Source organism: Ylistrum balloti, unplaced genomic scaffold (genome assembly GCF_031769215.1).
Source record: "Ylistrum balloti isolate Yb309-2 unplaced genomic scaffold, AGI_CSIRO_Ybal_v1 Utg369876, whole genome shotgun sequence".
Lineage (NCBI taxonomy): Eukaryota > Metazoa > Mollusca > Bivalvia > Pectinida > Pectinidae > Ylistrum > Ylistrum balloti.
The window spans coordinates 1,394,422-1,413,109 of NW_026782016.1; the positions used below are offsets into that span (position 1 = coordinate 1,394,422).

At 34.9% G+C, this 18,688-nt stretch overlaps 1 protein-coding gene across 1 annotated transcript; it reads left to right on the top strand.

Annotated features, from left to right (window-relative positions):
- Positions 1–486: 486 nt before the first annotated feature.
- LOC132546152 (tryptophan 2,3-dioxygenase-like) lies at positions 487–16,745 on the top strand. The gene is made up of 14 exons (XM_060209857.1): positions 487–554; positions 5,553–5,610; positions 7,039–7,129; positions 7,376–7,443; positions 7,694–7,759; positions 8,405–8,466; positions 10,593–10,668; positions 10,876–10,989; positions 11,527–11,637; positions 12,223–12,279; positions 12,483–12,537; positions 15,143–15,280; positions 15,811–15,901; positions 16,548–16,745. The coding sequence occupies exons 1-14, from the start codon at positions 532–534 to the stop codon at positions 16,711–16,713; spliced, it is 1,176 nt and encodes a 391-aa protein (XP_060065840.1). The 5' UTR covers positions 487–531; the 3' UTR covers positions 16,714–16,745.
- The last annotated feature ends 1,943 nt before the right edge of the window (positions 16,746–18,688 follow it).

Below are 18,688 nucleotides of genomic sequence, written 5' to 3' on the forward strand. Positions count from 1 at the left end.
TCACAGCAATGTTACAACTTTTAATGTTTCAGTTTCGTTCCACTTTTCAAACTGACAAGTAATTTAAATAAAAGGAATGTGTAGCATTTTGAACAAATGCCGTTATCCGTCTTGTCCGGACACTGTACTTACTCATATGCAGTCGTGTGAAGCCACACAATTATAAACATGAAAAGCAGGGTTAAACATATTTTCTCCAGATAAGACATCGGTAACACGATATACCCAAATTTTGTTGTCCGAATAATATCTCTCTATTGTATAAATAGTCGACGAAAATGTGGTGCGTCAGATAAAACAGAAGCCATAACGTACACATGACCGATATCTGGTAATGTCATGGCTCACGTGTTAGTAGATTTGTCTGCCTTTCAAATTGTCACCGGTACAGATTTATAACCACACACTGTACATACACTAAGACTGAGCGAAACCCTACTGGACATTACTACATTTTGTACCCAGCTAACATTTATACATAGTCGTTACGCTAGCCAGGTGTAATAGCTGTTGGAGAGTACTGTGGCCTACATGGATAAGATGCAGTCGGACAGGTATGTAATGTTGAAAATATATATATATATATTGTGTGATAATTTCATGTGTTTTAGTTATACTTGGAAATACGACGCTGGCATAAACTTGTCATAGACGACACTGCGGAGTCAAATTAATTTGTAAAATCTATTTATTTCCAGGGCTTATGGCTACTGTAGTCTTCATCGGTTCCCAATGCATTTTCATAAATATTCACAGTTTTTTTAACCTTTCTTGTTTCTATATCTTAAAAAGCAAGAAAGTTATACAATCGTTTAAATGGACTTTACACAAAGGAACACGATACGAATTTACCGTCATGTAATCTCGACACTCCTTTGAGGCCAGTGTCAGAAACTTTTTGTTTGAGTGTAAGGAAATGCATTTTAACTTGTATAATTCATACTTGAATAAACAAATGTAACGATGTTTTCAAAAGCACATTTAACATAATATTTTGTAGTACCCGAACAACTCTTTTTGTTTGTATCAACTGAATTTCCTGCCGACTAACCGGGTAAATTTCCACAGTACTAAAATCGTTTATCAAGCACATATTTTACGAGAGAAAACTGCCAGCCCGATGTTTAGAAGGTGTGTAACAATTAGCCAATCCCTGTTGCCGAAACGACACACTTAATTGTACACTAGGTTTGTATTATAGGATATGTTGGTGTGTACACTAGGTAGGGGTATATAGGATATGTTGGGTGTACACTAGGTAGTGGTATATAGGATATGTTGGTGTGTACACTAGGTAGTGGTATATAGGATATGTTGGGTGTACACTAGGTAGTGTTATATAGGATATGGTTGGTGTACACTAGGTAGTGGTATATAGAATATGTTGGTGTGTACACTAGGTAGTAGTATATAGGATATGTTGGGTGTACACTAGGTAGTGATATATAGGATATGTTGGGTGTACACTAGGTAGTGTTATATAGGATATGGTTGGTGTACACTAGGTAGTGGTATATAGGATATGTTGTTGTGTACACTAGGTAGGAGTATATAGGATATGGTTGGTATGTACACTAGGTAGTGGTATATGATATGTTGGGTGTTCACTAGGTAGTGGTATATAGGATATGTTGGGTGTACACTAGGTAGTGGTATATAGAATATGTTGGTGTGTACACTAGGTAGGGGTATATAGGATATGTTGGTGTGTACACTAGGTAGTGGTATATAGGATATGTTGGGTGTACACTAGGTAGGGGTATATAGGATATGTTGGTGTGTACACTAGGTAGTGGTATATAGGATATGTTGGGTGTACACTAGGTAGTGGTATATAGGATATGTTGTTGTGTACACTAGGTAGGAGTATATAGGATATGGTTGGTATGTACACTAGGTAGTGGTATATGATATGTTGGGTGTTCACTAGGTAGTGGTATATAGGATATGTTGGGTGTACACTAGGTAGTGGTATATAGAATATGTTGGTGTGTACACTAGGTAGGGGTATATAGGATATGTTGGTGTGTACACTAGGTAGTGGTATATAGGATATGTTGGTGTGTACACTAGGTAGTGGTATATAGGATATGTTGGGTGTACACTAGGTAGTGGTATATAGGATATGTTGGTGTGTACACTAGGTAGTGGTATATAGGATATGTTGGGTGTACACTAGGTAGGGGTATATAGGATATGTTGGGTGTACACTAGGTAGTGGTATATAGGATATGTTGGTGTGTACACTAGGTAGTGGTATATAGGATATGTTTGGTGTACACTAGGTAGTGGTATATAGGATATGTTGGTGTTCACTAGGTAGTGGTATATAGGATATGTTGGGTGTACACTAGGTAGTGGTATAAAGGATATGTTGGTGTTCACTAGGTAGTGGTATATAGGATATGTTGGGTGTACACTAGATAGTGGTATATAGGATATGTTGGGTGTACACTAGGTAGTGGTATATAGGATATGTTGGGTGTACACTAGATAGTGGTATATAGGATATGTTGGTGTGTACACTAAGTAGTGGTATATAGGATATGTTGGGTGTACACTAGGTAGTGGTATATAGGATATGTTGGGTGTACACTAGGTAGGGGTATATAGGATATGTTGGTGTGTACACTGGGTAGTGGTATATAGGATATGTTGGGTGTACACTAGGTAGTGGTATATAGGATATGTTGGGTGTACACTAGGTAGTGGTATATAGGATATGTTGGTGTGTACACTAGGTAGTGGTATATAGGATATGTTGGTGTGTACACTAGGTAGTGGTATATAGGATATGTTGGTGTGTACACTAGATAGTGGTATATAGGATATGTTGGGTGTACACTAGGTAGTGGTATATAGGATATGTTGGTGTGTACACTAGGTAGTGGTATATAGGATATGTTGGTGTGTACACTAGGTAGTGGTATATAGGATATGTTGGGTGTACACTAGGTAGGGGTATATAGGATATGTTGGTGTGTACACTAGGTAGTGGTATATAGGATATGTTGGGTGTACACTAGGTAGTGGTATATAGGATATGTTGGGTGTACACTAGGTAGTGGTATATAGGATATGTTGGTGTGTACACTAGGTAGTGGTATATAGGATATGTTGGGTGTACACTAGGTAGTGGTATATAGGATATGTTGGTGTGTACACTAGGTAGTGGTATATAGGATATGTTGGGTGTACACTAGGTAGTGGTATATAGGATATGTTGGGTGTGTACACTAGGTAGGAGTATATAGGATATGTTGGGTGTACACTAGGTAATGGTATATAGGATATGTTGGGTGTGTACACTAGGTAGGAGTATATAGGATATGTTGGGTGTACACTAGGTAGGAGTATATAGGATATGTTGGGTGTACACTAGGTAGGAGTATATAGGATATGTTGGGTGTACACTAGATAATGTTTATTACAGAATATTTACATTTTTTACAATAGATAATAGTATTTCATAAATAGAAGAAATGAAAGATCTTTAATATTTATGTTTCATATGTACTGGTCTTTCGATTATTGCATGATATATATTGATAAAAAATAGTCTGATTTAAAAAAGAAACATTTAGATAAATACGTAATAATCAATAAATGTGTTTATACATATATTCTGAACAGTAAAGGTACTAAAATTATATGTCCGAATGGATTCCTAAATACCTATTTAATACACTTGTCAATGTCCTCTGGCTCAGTTAGTAGTTAGTGTGAAAGCATAATTAATGCCACTGAAAAAACCCCAAGGCTTTTCGAAGGAAGTGTCACTCAAAAAATCAATTTTACCAGTCTTCACAAATCTACTATTGTAAAACTTTAAAATTGTTTTATATTCGTATTTGAAATCTTTCACCAACCATATGTTTAAACTAACTGAACTCCGAGCAAATAAAGTCAGGTATCGGTGATGTTTACGTAAATATGTTTTTGACATTGACCTACATACCATTTGTGTGGTGAATGCTGTTTTAACACTAGAGACGAAATGCATTTTTTTTTTTTTTTTTTTTTTTTTTTAAGAAATACCTTTGCCAGATAAACTTATTTCAAGACAAGGTCACTTATAGTCAAGGCCAAGTTTTAAATACATATTGCTCGTATTCAGAGTTAAGCGGATTTTTTTTCTTATCTGACTTAGACGTTGTCGGGAAGTTAAATTGAAAAGAATTGTGTTTGTGTTTTCCTTAACTTTATCTCGTCATTCTTAAGACAGCACGCGAAACGCGTTTACTGGGGATATTAATTTTGGCTCCGTCCATCTGTGCGTGCGTGCGTCCGTCCGAGGGCCTTTCCTGGCTATAACTTCAAAACTGTTCCACTCAAATTACTAAACTTTCTGTAGATAATAGGTAAGTGTCCAAGTTGTGCCTTTTGCTGTTGACGACATTCTTGTTTTTATATTTTTCTGTAACCATGGAAACATTCAAAATATATGAAATTAGTATTAACTTTCCTTCCCTGGCTACAACTTTGAAACCATTCAACTCCACTCCACAAAACCTTATGTATATATTAGGTGAGTACCCTAGTAAAAAAATCTGTTACCATGGAAACCGATAACCCTCATCACAAATTTCAGTTTTTCTGAATTAGTGCTCTGAAACCATTCAAGTTAATTGCTCAAAAACATTTTACACATATTAAGCTAGGAGTATCTTTTGCTATGGCGAAATTATTCATTTAGACACTATTTCTCTTACCATGGAAACAGATAGGCCAAATGACAAAGTCCAGGGTTTTCTTCAATCAAAAATCACAACTGTGGACAGGGGAAACTTCTATATTATTTTTTGAACGATTCATCCAGTGCTTTTCAAGAGAATGCTCAAATGAAAATTGTTTCAGGACGAGCCACGGATCACGGCAATTTAAATAGGACTAAATTGTGATATCAAAAACATGATCTCGATATAGCACAAATTGAATATAAACAGTATCAACATCGACTCAAATGAATGACATCTTTAATTTTCCCTGTTACAGTAATATATTGTAAAAGTTAACATCAATATTAAGCGCTATTTCACTGTGATTACTACCTGTTAACCCAACGCTCATATTCCTTTCAATGTGTTACTACATTTGCAAATGTTATCTTGGAATATATCATAATAGATATATTAAAGTGTATGTTATCATTAATTTGACATTGTAATGTTACTAATTAAGGTAAATTACATTTAAATATCTGTTTATTCATATCAGTATCAAAGTGACACCATTAATAACTCGTTAACTAAATGTATCTGTTATTTGAATAAATGGTAAAAACGATGTCCCGTTGACAATAGAAAGCAGTCCAGGAGACTGTGAACGCTATACAGTTTTTCAAACTCAACGTAAGACTTTGGTGGTAAACAATACGTTAGGTTGAACACGTTTATAAACCACACATATTACTGTATTCGTTGACGGGATTTGTACTAATAACGGAATTCATGAAATAGTGTAAGTCAAATCTTCCATACATATCCGTTCAGGCAAATACCTGTATGACGAATCAGTAAAAATACTAACGTTACATAATCTTATTTACTCAGGATGGCTGAAGAAGACTCGAACAAGGATAGGCCAAAACTGTACGGGGAGTACCTGGAGGTAAGTCGGGCGCGATATTTTCCCTCTCTGTAAACTCTCTCGTCTCGACAGGACACCGTGCATTGGTAAACAAGGCCTTATTTTTAATGGGAAGCTACATTACACATGGAAAGGGCATTTAAGTGAATTCAGAGAGGGAGAGGTGGTTTGTAAGGCTTGTTTATGATTTATGCTAGAAAGTGAAAAAGGTCTTTAAGTATGAAAACCAAAGATGACCATGGAAAAAAACTAGGGTTACCTGGTTTTCCTGCTCGCGGCTGAGGTAGACTGGCCATGTCAGAAAAACAGAGAATATAAAATATTCCTGTCCTCGAAACTTCAGATAATATGTATTTCCTAGAAATTAACATACCCAATAGATTATACATGTTAATTATTCAGTCGCTGCTCCTGTCTGTTGTCTGGAAACATTATCATTCCCACTCTTGAAATATGTTTACCATAACTGAAACTTACTGTGTTTTCACTCTCTTTATTTCCCTCTACCACGAAAATCACATCATTAGAAAAATGACCGTTAGAATAGATATAACCTAAATGTCAACCAGAATTATTTAAGTGTCCATAATTATTTAACGAGCGAAACGTTATCGTGTGATATCAATCTTATAGAATGGCCGAACCTTATATCCTAATCACAAATAGTCATTATCTACAATAGCTTGATAACCGTCAGAATAAAAAATTACTAAATCCAAGTCTTAATACACAGATACATATACTTCATGAAGGTTGTACAAAAGGCAAACGCGCATAACACCTTTCAGTTTTGATTAAGATGCAGTGAAGCCATATTATGAATTCCTCTTGGGACTCATCAGTAATGCTAATTGTATAAATGTGAGACCTAGAAAACGTTATATCTAATTAAATGACGCTATGATTCATCTCTAACTTCAATATTTTTATGATTGCATTGTAAAATAATTTACAATGTAAACGTGTGTGTCTGCTGTTTACATATATATATTTATATGCGTTTGGACATGGTAGCCAACATGTTGAACCATATAGCCATACTTTGTAGCATCTATGATAGATACTAAGAACACCTGTATCAACAATACACTTTTGTGTTGTGTTGTATGAGCTACACTTTATCGTGCAATTATTGTCTAAGCAAAGTAAAATTGCTTTTTCAAAAATAAGTACAATCAAACCTTGTTATCTCGAACTTGGCGGGAACATTTCGAGATAACCGAGTGTTTCATTTGATTGAGTTCGAATGTTCAGTGTAAAGTTAGACAGAGACCGACGAAATGCTTCAAATTAAACGGGGTCTTTGAGTTATACGAGTTTGAGATAACGAGGATCGACTGTAGTTATATCTTGATTAAATTTACATAACGCACAATTATACATCTAAAAATTTTAAATGACTACTTTGTATTAATTGTTGCCATATTTATATATTTTTTGAATATTTAGTTGTCGGGTCTGTTGAAATGCCAGACTATGACCAGTGCAGAGGCGGGAAAGCCGGTACATGACGAACATCTGTTTATCATAACACACCAAGGTAAAAAGCGCCGAGTTCAGTTCATCTTATAATTGGAAGGTTATTGTCAGCAAATAGAATTTCGAAAAAGGCAAGGTACATCAACAAAGGTTCTAACGTGGACGTTTTGAAATGTTGCTTCCAAAAATGAAACTGGTAGATTATGTTGCGTATACATGAGGTAAGAAAGAGACAAGAACATATTTTTTCTGTTGCATTTATATTTTCGGATATTTAGATTTCTTTATTCATTATTTACCATTTCAGCGTATGAATTATGGTTCAAGCAGATTCTGTTTGAGCTGGACTCTGTGCGAGACATTTTCACAGCACCGGTAAGTTCATTGCTTGAAAGCCATGAACAATATCAAGACAAACTTATTGCATAACAGCATTAATGAAGCAGTAGGCAACATCAGATTTGTCTCGACATGGTCTCATTAAGATCTGAAAGCGATGTGTCCGTATCTCATACTGTAAAGACAGAGACTGTGATAAAAAGCGATATTTTACATTTACTGACAATATCCAACAGGCAACCATGCGATCAAATCGGTCAACAAGTTTGTACAATGTTTGTTTCAGGTACTGGATGAAGGTAAAACACGACACATCAACAACCAACTTGGCCGCATTACACTGATACTAAAGGTAAATGCGAATGAAATACTTGTTGCTTGTGCTACCTCACAAAAGAATAAATTAAACTAGCTTATATTTTTTTCAGGTAATGTTCACCATATTTGCTTAGTTAAGATATTTATCATAAAAGATTTTTTTCCATTAAATAATACATACTCTTTATGGAATATATCTTAATACATCTAAATAATAGGAAATGGCAATTTTCATATCTTACACGTTCCTAAGAAAGTGATTACAATTTGATCGTACTTCAGATATCTTACATATTTATGAGGCATTTATATTGTGAATCAGTTAAACATTTAGAGCATTCAAAAAAGTTGTAAACTATCTCATATAAATCGTTTAATATTTCATATATGTCATATGGAAATTTGGAGGCGTATTTTCCTATTTTAGGAATATAAAAGAGAATCTTATCTCTGGTAAAGGAATCTCATGTGTTTACAACATACTGTATATTGTTCATCTTAAATAAAAAGATATTGACTTTCCACATTTTACACCTACTATTTAATTTCACTTTTTGTTGCTAGTGACTTCAATGGAAAAGATTTAAGAGAAAATATAACGCCTTGATACATAACTTCATGATTTTAAAGAGGCATGAAATATGACTAGTTTCTCGTTTGTCATTTCTTCTGTTTTTAGTTATTGGTTGACCAGTTTCTTATCCTGGAGACAATGACACCGCTAGACTTTTTAGAATTTCGGTAAGATTAAGACTAGTTAGGAGTTTTTTTTATTATTACCCAACGACATGCGTCTTTGAGGCTGAACCAAGTCTTAAGTAGATAAAACAAAATCCAACGTTAGGTAATATTTTCATTATTTTTCATATGCATAAACGTTTATATTGCTTTCCAGTGAATCGTTCAATTCGTACAACTACGCTATATGTTTACTAAATAATGTATACTGGTCAGTATCACCAAACAAATACCGGACATTCATACTTGACCAACATGTTTTTCATATTATCACACGATTACCAACGAAATCAGTCTGTAATCTTGAGTGTCCATTTATGAGGTAAAAATGTGACTCTTTGATCCTTTTAAATTGTGTACAACCCGGTACACTGTATGACTATAGGTTGATCGTTTTAGTCTGTTGTCTTATTCAACAACTAGTTAAAGGTCTCTAGACAATGGTCCGAGAATGCAAATACCTGTGTCAAGTAGCACCTTGTAAAGTACTCAGCTTTATAAAATTGGGTCACACACTGCGTAGTAATGCTGTATTGTAAGCTGACTGGTTAAGTAAATTCCATTGCAAAATAAATAACCCAGGTCACGTTATTTTCCACTCGTCCTTGTCCTGGCATTGGCATGGAGGGAAATAAATTGTCTGTCAGTCATAGTGCTTTGATTGAATAGAACAAGCTACTACACCATTACCTTTGTTTATATTTTTCCTTCTCTTAAATCAAACTTTAGTTTTTAAAAAAGATTGTATGTGATATAACTTTGCTATAAAAAGATATCTGGATTTGCACGTGGTAAGACTGTTTGCAGTTAGAATTAGCCCTTGAAGTTGGCCGCATGCGGAAGCGTATTCCGGCCATGTTGTGTTTTATTTTAACTCGAAATTTCGAGGTACTAACTCGAAATTATTTTTTAATTTCGAGTTAGTAATGCGAAATTTTGAGTTAGTAATCCGGAATTTTGAGATATTAACCCGAAATTTTGATATAGCAACTCGAAATTTTGAGTTAGTGAATCGAAATTTCGCGTTGCTATCTCGAAATTTCGGGTTAATATATCAAAATTTCGGATTACTAACTCGCATCTCGATATTTCGAGATAAAATAAAACACAACGTGGCAGGAATACGCTTTTGTAGCCACACCCTCGATGCTACACGTGTACTAGGATTTCTTTTGATGTCATCGGTCATTGAACATTGAATTACAGGCTAGTGCAACCCTAACTCCCATCTGTCTATCGGCTACTTCCCTCTTTCGCCTCCCATGTTTCAACAATTCAGGCTTTCATAGCTTCACAGATGAGTTCCAGAAGGACGACACAACTATGTGATATAGTTGTATTTCATCATTTTGCTATACCGTAACAGTTTTGTGTGCGTTTCGCGTAGGTTGATTTCCTCACAATAGCTTCAGTCATATGAATACAGCTAAGTGATGGTAATTAAGGAGGTACGCTGAAATATTACACTCCATCCGGTCATAAGATAATGACAAATGAAAGAAAGAAAAGTTTTTACTGCGACTCCGTGAAAGCTTTGTCAAGCAGAGAGTAGTATCCCTAGTGAAAATTCAATAAGCTCATGTGTCAGGACACGCAATCTAGGTATTGCTTTATCTGTCGCTAGGATGAACATTAGGGGATAGAAATCTACTATATAAGGCATAGAATAGACTCATTTCGATTGATCGGTGGTTGTCTTCGATGAATACACTTATCCATCCGAAAGACACGGTCTAATTCCCCTTAAACATCAGATAAATGAAAATTACGAAATTACTGATATATATTTCTTTTGAAGATTTTAGATTTTCCTTAGTTGCCTTTAAATCTAAGCCATTAACATCACTGGCGAGTTCTAAAAGGACCAAGCAGCTGTATGATGCATTGTTTGGCTCTAATGTATCTAACTCTAAAGTACAAGTAAATAAAAATACGATTCACTTATCTTTCTTATCTTTTGTAAAATTTCCAGGGACTACGTGTAAAGCCTTAATTTGCTCAAGCTTGCCCTTGTTTTATCGCATTTGAGAATAAATACATATTCTGTTGACATGTCAGTATTTCTTTCTTTTTATCATACCTACTGATTGATTTGGGACGATTTTCTAATTTGATGATTTTTTTTACAGAACACATCTTGCCACTGCCTCTGGATTTCAAAGTCTACAATTCCGCTTGATTGAAAATAAACTTGGTCTAAAAGAGGTAAGAGATGTTCCGTAAATTTATATGATATGTATTATACATGTTCACAGATAATTAAATGTTTTAGCGAGAGAGGTTGATTCGTTCATTTACAACTCCCCGGTAGAATGTTTATAGGTATTTTGTTGATAACTGTAAAATGCCATTACTGTTAGGGCGGAACTTACCACAGATATTATAGTAATTATATATGTTTCCCCGTGACAGGAGAGTCGTGTGAAGTACAACCAGCAACATTACATGAAGGTTTTCAATGACCCCGAAAACATTGAACAGCTACAGGACTCCATCACCAGTCCCTCGCTACTTACACTGGTCGAGGTAGGTACAACACACAATGTATTTATATTTTAAGTTCTTCACTACTGACTGTCAAGAGAGAACCATGCCGAATTAGAAATTTTCGTTTTATTATGCTTTTGAGATATTTTACAATGAAGACCCCGTACACTTTGTGGAAGACTGCAAATACAACTGTGCTTACATTAATCGTTTTCTAATCCAAAATCCTAATCCAAAAAAAATCAACGAATTTCCTGCAAATCTGAAATATTCATGAGCTTATTTCTAACAATACCGTTTTCCATTAATCTTGAGTTAAACAGATAGAAAAGTTTATAAATATTTTGTTGTTGAATGCTGCATAAACTATAGATTTGCAAACGATATTCATCATATGATTAGATGTTTTCATGCATGGTCAGATGGAAACTTTTACCTGATCTACTCATCGCTTAACTAGATACTGGAGAAGAAAGAATCTAAAATGACAAAGTAATTGTTTATCAATTCCATTGTTTTCGTCAGAACATACACTGTGTTCAGATTGCGTTTTTCTACTTATCATACACAATAAAGCGTTGGTTGGAAAGAACTCCTGGACTGGCGAAATCAGAGTTCCACTTTTGGGAGAGGTACCAGAATGCCGTCACCCGCTGGTTGGAGGACCAATGGCTACAACCAGCTACGGTAAGATAGCTATATTGAATGGCCAATCGCAACACCCAGCTATAGTTACATATTTAGGTAATTGTAACAGCGTTCTGTTATTATATATTAAGGTTGAAATAGGACCAAATGTTTAAAGCCTACGATTTTGTGATATCTCGGTTGAAGGACCAATGTTGACAGTCTGCTTTTGTGAGCTATTTACATTGTAGGTTGACGGACAATGTTAATAATGGCCTGATATTGCTAAGTGTATTAATCATTATAACCTGGCATTGTGAAATATCTAACAAGGTAGAAAGATAAATGTTTTCAGCCCGGTATTATGAAATATTTAGGTTTAAGGATCAATTATTACAACCTGGTATTGCGTAATATCAAAGTTGAAAGATCAATGTTTACAGCCTGGTATAGTGAAATATTTAGGTTTAAGGATCAATTTTTACAGCCTGATATTGCGGAATATCAAGGTTGAAGGACCAGTGACTATAACCTATTATGGTAAGATGTCTTGCTTGTCTGGTAGTATGAGAAAGAATTAACGAAGATGGTATCAGACTATTGCCCTGTTTGACTATCAACTCAAAATTTCTTATTTGATTACAGGAGGAAAGCGATCCTCAAGTGAAGGAAACACTAATGGCAGAATATCAGAAACAAAAGGTATGGGGAGACATCTTTGTCCAGCTGTTTACTGATTAAAAAACCAAACAAAAAATCGTAAAGATAAACAACCGTATAGCTTACACTCTCTTTATATACTAATATTCATATATATATATTTCATGTGGTAATATTTTCATGAGGTATATAACGTCATGTATTAATAACGTCGTTGTTTATAATACAGATATTCTTTATTTTAGGACAGTTTTGACACTGTGTTTGATCCGGAGAAACATCAAAAAGCTATGGAACGAGGTAGTATAAATGATATTAATTATAAAATCACATATTATACTGAAGTGTATCAATGTACCGAAAATACACTTAAGAGAACTACACCCAGACAGTTTATATCCTTTATTTAAAATTCATTTAATATTTACATTGAATCAGCGGAAGCATTAAAGGCTAATTTGTACAAGTCAGGTAACCATTCTTCATTGTCCCACTAAGAACTTGTCAGAAGGATTTAGAATATCGTTTCGCGATCTGTCCATTAGTCGACATCCAGCCAATACTTCATACCATATACCCAGTTATTTTCGCGATATTAAAAGTACGCGATTTCGCATGTTATCTAGTGACCTTATTTTCGCCATCCTCTGATTGGTAACAACAAAACGCCATTTTAATGCAGTAAATGATAAATTGATTAATAAAACAGTCACATGTATCTCTATGACACCAAACGTCAGCTCGTATTGCCACTGTTGTCACGGTCAATTAGCCATTATTTAATTCCATTGACATAGATCCCACATGTAATATGAATATAGATTTGTGTCTGAGGGTATGTTTCACGATCGCAGAGTTTGCGTTCAGCAGTCGTCGCGTATAAAGCGAAAACAAGATGAACCGGAAAAAACCTGATTTACAGTATTATGTATAAGGGGCTATCGTGGAACAAACCCGCGGGAATTATTCCGCTTTATTGCATTTTTGACGAACAATATCATATAAACTGGTGTTTCATGAATGTCGGAATTAGAAGTTTATTTGAACACTTTAAAGGCTGTGCACACGTCCATTGTATCAAAGATTACTAATATCGGGAAAAACAAATGTTGAATGTTTCGTGGTAGTCGAAGTAAATTTAATTCAACTAAAATAGCGTTATTTCTGGTAAAAGGCCACTAATTAGAAGATAGGGGAAGAGAGACAACTCTTTACAGGAATTATCACCCCGTGAACAGCTAGGGTCATCGTAATTCAAAACGCAAATGCTATGAAACAAGGGGAAATAATAACAAAAGAGAAATTTACACGGAGATACCTTTAAAAGTACAAGGATGATAATACAAGGTTTTCCGGAAGGATAAGCGTCATATGCTTCATTGACTCGTGATAATATTGTCAATTCACATAAGAAGTGTCATGTTCCCAAATGAGAAGAAGGTAAACAACAACGGAACCAACAGATACGATAACGAACATTAAGCACGCCCAGCTTTATATCGCACAAAGAAATAGAATATTTCTCGATGAAATCCTTATCACTTTCCATAATCTTTCTTTGTGTCTCTCGAAACCGAGTTTGTCATTTGCCTTTTTGCACGAAAATCATGACAATTGGAACACGCCCCAGAATATCGAATCAACTGCAACATATAAACACCGTAGAATGGGGATATAGGATTTGCTTCCATCCAGAAAAGGGAAATTCATACTAGGGAAATTGAAATCACCACGCTTATCACACAACTTGTTGGAAAGCTGTCGCTGATGTATTCTAAAATAAAGCAGTTTGTCGCGTCCTTGATTTCCAATTCTGGTTGTTATGTTTGATGACCATGTCAATTACTCTCTTGGTATCTGAAAGGGAAATTGAAGGACTCTGCAAGGTCATTGTGACCTCCGCAGAGTAAACACGCATCACTGAACTTCATATGAGAATACGAAGACCGGTAGAGGTATCTTTCATCATCAGAGCAAAAACGTCATTAAGTACCATGATAATTATTTCAGACTTATTCCCGACCAATACTTAATCTTTTGATTTGTTAAAAGTTGACCCAAACTACCTCATATCTCATATGTTAATTGAAACCTGTTTATATAATTGATGCATCTTGAAAATTGATAGAAGTATATTTAATAACCGAATGAAAATGCTCCCGTTTCTTAACACACATGAAATCAAAATTATAATTTTGTAAAAACAACCCATTTCCTCGCAGACATGCTAAATATTAAATCTCTTGGTATGGGACCACTTCATCTTACCTTATGTGCTCACAAATCTTAATGATCAGATGTCGATGGAAGACTTTCTATTCAGCAACATCTATGAAAAACCCATCGCGAGTGGCTTATGTCTGATAAATTTACATCGAATCATTACGTTTGATAGCCCTAGCGTTAAGCCTAACTTTTAATCATCGTCGTCACAAAATCTTCCAGCGTTTTTATGTCAGACCTACAGAATGATGGCGGGTAGTTTGCTTGAAGAAATAGATAAATATTAATCTATTTTGCGTACATAAATTTGGAAATGTTTGTTTGTTCTTTCCACTGATAACTATGCACAAATCGTCGAATAGAAGTATGAATTGACAATGTCGATAACATTATATGCACACAGATGGTACACATATGCATGCATACATATATGTACACCTGTACATACATATCTATATATATGTAACTTAAAGATGGTTTGTGTATCGATAAAATATGAGAAAAAATGTATTCCGCTAACGTTTTCAGGTCTTACGGCCATGTTCAGGCGATACATTTATTACAATGTCTTGTTAACGAAATTATGACGTCATACATAAAACATAAGAGAAGGGGAGATAACTTTATCGTTCGCAGTATATATATGATATATATGATAATGTTTAATTAACTGTTCCTCCAGGTGAAAGGAGACTAAGTCACAAGGCTTTTCAGGGTGCCTTGATGATTTCGCTGTACCGAGACGAGTCACGTTTCAACCAACCGTTTCATCTCCTCACGCTTCTTGTGGACATTGACTCCCTCATGACAAAATGGAGATGTAAGATGAACTACAGAAAGCTAACATTTTTTGTCTAAATGAGTCATAATGTCTTTTGGCAATCCACCACAAGAAAAGTAGATGAAACTATATAGGATAAACGACTACCCATATTTGGAGACTAGAGATGTTTACAGCGGGAACGTACGAATATTAAAAAAAAATAATGAAATCCATTTCAATGTATATTTGTATTGAAACGTGCTATCTAGTTGTATATCGGTTTTTACAATCCCGAGAAATGTAGAAAAATGAATATAATCATCGATAACTCATACGCATGGAATATGAACTTACCTGTAATATAATCTAATTCTGAAGTTTTTCTTTGCTATTGATACAATGGTTGGCAAATAAATCAACAATTAATTGAGGCTTATTTACAAATCTAATCTGTGTATTTTCGAAACACTTTATCTTTTATTAGTAACTGGGGAAGGGTATTACCATTTATGAAAAAAATAGGTCATATTCGTTACGAAATCTTTAATAGATCACATATATTGTAATCAGTGTTTAAACTAATGCAGATAACCACGTGATGATGGTACAGAGAATGATCGGCAGTAAAGTGGGCACGGGCGGATCATCTGGATACCACTACCTTCGCTCAACAATCAGGTACAGCGTCACGTGTCTACTGGATACAATATAGAACGTATATCGTGTCACATGCAAGAACACGTGACATTCCTGCTACCGGGACACATGATATCTTAGTAATCATATTTAGTGTTACTTACGAAAGGATTGATGTGCATTATCTGATTGGGGTCTTTTGGCTCATATTATATCAAATAGATAAAACATACCTGTTCAACGTTGAAAATCTTTTAATGATGAATTACATTTTCTATATTTGATGCAGTTATCTAGTAAAAAGTAAAGTTAGCATGACATGTCTGTATTCTACAGATTCTGTGATGCATAGTATATAGGTCATGACAATGCGTCTATTTGTTCATTCGAACAAAACATTTTAGGAATATAAATGTAATGTCAAAAGAAATCATGAATAATATTTAGCATTTATAGCGTTGTCTTAAAAATAGCTTGTAGTTACTACGGTAATTACTTATTAATATCGAATAAACATCTCTGGCTGCCCGTAATAAGTTGGAGATATCTACAAATATCTTAAGTCTGGATTACAGAACAATACTGGTCTACCTCTCGGACACAAGTATTACATTATAATATTTATGAATTGTAACCTGTTACCTATGAAAAATTTCGTCGTGCCTTGTACATATTACTTTTATTTCAGTGACAGATACAAGATTTTCCTTGATTTGTTCAACCTGTCTACTTTCCTCATTCCCCGTGATTACATACCACCACTTACATCAACAATGAAGAGAACGCTGAGCTCCGTCCTTAGCGACGATTGCATAGAGGACGAGGTCAGGACCAGAAAAGAGTATTCTACATAAGTATTTCGCACATGTACTGCGATATAGGATACTTTCCATGGACTAACATTTATTCAATAAAGAGAAAAAAACTTGTTACTGAAATCTTCAGGTGTTTTGTATACCTATAAGTAATCTAATCAAATTACTAAAACGTTCAAGATCAACAAATGAAGAATGATATCCGCTCCATTAAATTGAGCTTTCCACAGTCACTTAAGCAAGGCAAAGACACACACACACACACACACACACACACACACACACACACACACACACACACACACACACACACACACACACACACACATATATATATATATATATAGAGAGAGAGAGAGAGAGAGAGAGAGAGAGAGAGAGAGAGAGAGAGAGAGAGAGAGAGAGAGATATTAATCACTTAACATGACAAACAAATATATATCACTAACGTTTTCAGGCCTCGCGGCCATCTTCAGGTGATAAACATTACATGTACACTGTACTTTACTTAGTAACCTACATTGTGACGTAATATGATTGTTATATTATAAAAGGGGAGTTAATAATGTTATTAATTATAATAAATGTATATACATATCGAAAACGAATATCACCAACTTTTCAAAGAATAAGTCCGAGGAGATATTAAACACTCTGAACGGTCTGAGTCAATGTACAAGATGAAAAGGATAACTAAAAGGCAATGAAAGAAACGTTCCAAGGTCAGATAAAGCTCAATTCAGTCATATTGCAGACAGATTTGAGGTTATATTAGTTTTAGAGAATCAAGAAATGTAGGAGTAGTTAAAAGCAAGGTCAGAAGGTCATTCACATGCAATACGGAAAAATCCATTTCTAGATGATGATATGCCTTATTCGAAATCCTCTGGGGTCCCCCCTTCCTTCTGTTTTGCAGGTTACTACGTGTGAAATATTCTATCAAATGACATGTGAATATTATTGTATTCATAGCCTTATGCACGTTTTGTTTTCTTTTAATCTTTATATAGTTGGTGGCAGCGCATATGTAAACATATGAATCTAAACATGGCTTCCGAGTCAAGTATACAACACATTTAACCGAATGCACCAATGATCACCTTTGAGAGCGGATTACGTTTCCAAATATAGTCATTTACAAACTGTTCATTGTTATATGAACAAAACTGAGAGTGCTACCTATTGACCCATCAGTAATGTAGTCTTTGCCTTTAAATTATTTTCTGTGATTGGTTCATTGATGTCTTACGCCCCCGCTGTCCAGTAAACAAGCTTAATTGATAATGGATTTTATATCAAAGTTCATGGCAATGAATGAGCAAATATCGAAATCATGATTGACCAGGACAAAATGTCAATTGGTGCTCTATGTGTACGGTACGGCCTCATTTTAGAATCGCTGAAAACCATTATCAATATCAAAAAGCATTTCCAAAATTTATGCCATTGTTTTATTTTCTATTTACTATATGGCCATTAACAACAGGAAAATATCGCTTTATTGACGACAACTGTCGTCCTAATCCTAGTCAGTCTAAGTCAACATCAAATTACCACTAAAACGACCGTGCATTGTTACATATAACTTATATCGCAAAAGCGAATGGATATTCCCCAATGACATGTTAGCGCATTCAACACTTTCCCGTATTCTCAATCAATCTGCATCTCTGTGTTGTAAGTTTATCCGTTATTTGTCGACTTCCCTCTTGAAATTCATGCCCTTGAATATTGAATAAAAAGAAAATATATGGTTGGGAACAAGACAGACTTTTCATCGTGCTTTTCATAGAAAGTGATTGAAATTTATATTAAAATACAAACCTCAGTCGTTCATATATCAATTAGACAGTCGTGAATAGACAATGTTTGCTCTCAGATAATAACTTTTGATATGTGCAAATCCTGTCATACTCGATAAATAAATATTTCAAATATTAGATAGAAAAGTGAGACTGTAAATCACATATATTTCGTGTAGGATTTATTTTCGCGAGGAGAGTCAATTGCGAAT

What these genes read in the sequence shown, in the direction of transcription:
- LOC132546152 (XM_060209857.1), top strand. Translation starts at nt 532, where the DNA reads ATGGATAAGATGCAGTCGGACAG. An exon ending in AATGGCTACAACCAGCTACG is followed by an intron (nt 11,638 to 12,222) that starts GTAAGATAGCTA and finishes ATTTGATTACAG; the next exon opens with GAGGAAAGCGATCCTCAAGT. An exon ending in TACCTTCGCTCAACAATCAG is followed by an intron (nt 15,902 to 16,547) that starts GTACAGCGTCAC and finishes CTTTTATTTCAG; the next exon opens with TGACAGATACAAGATTTTCC.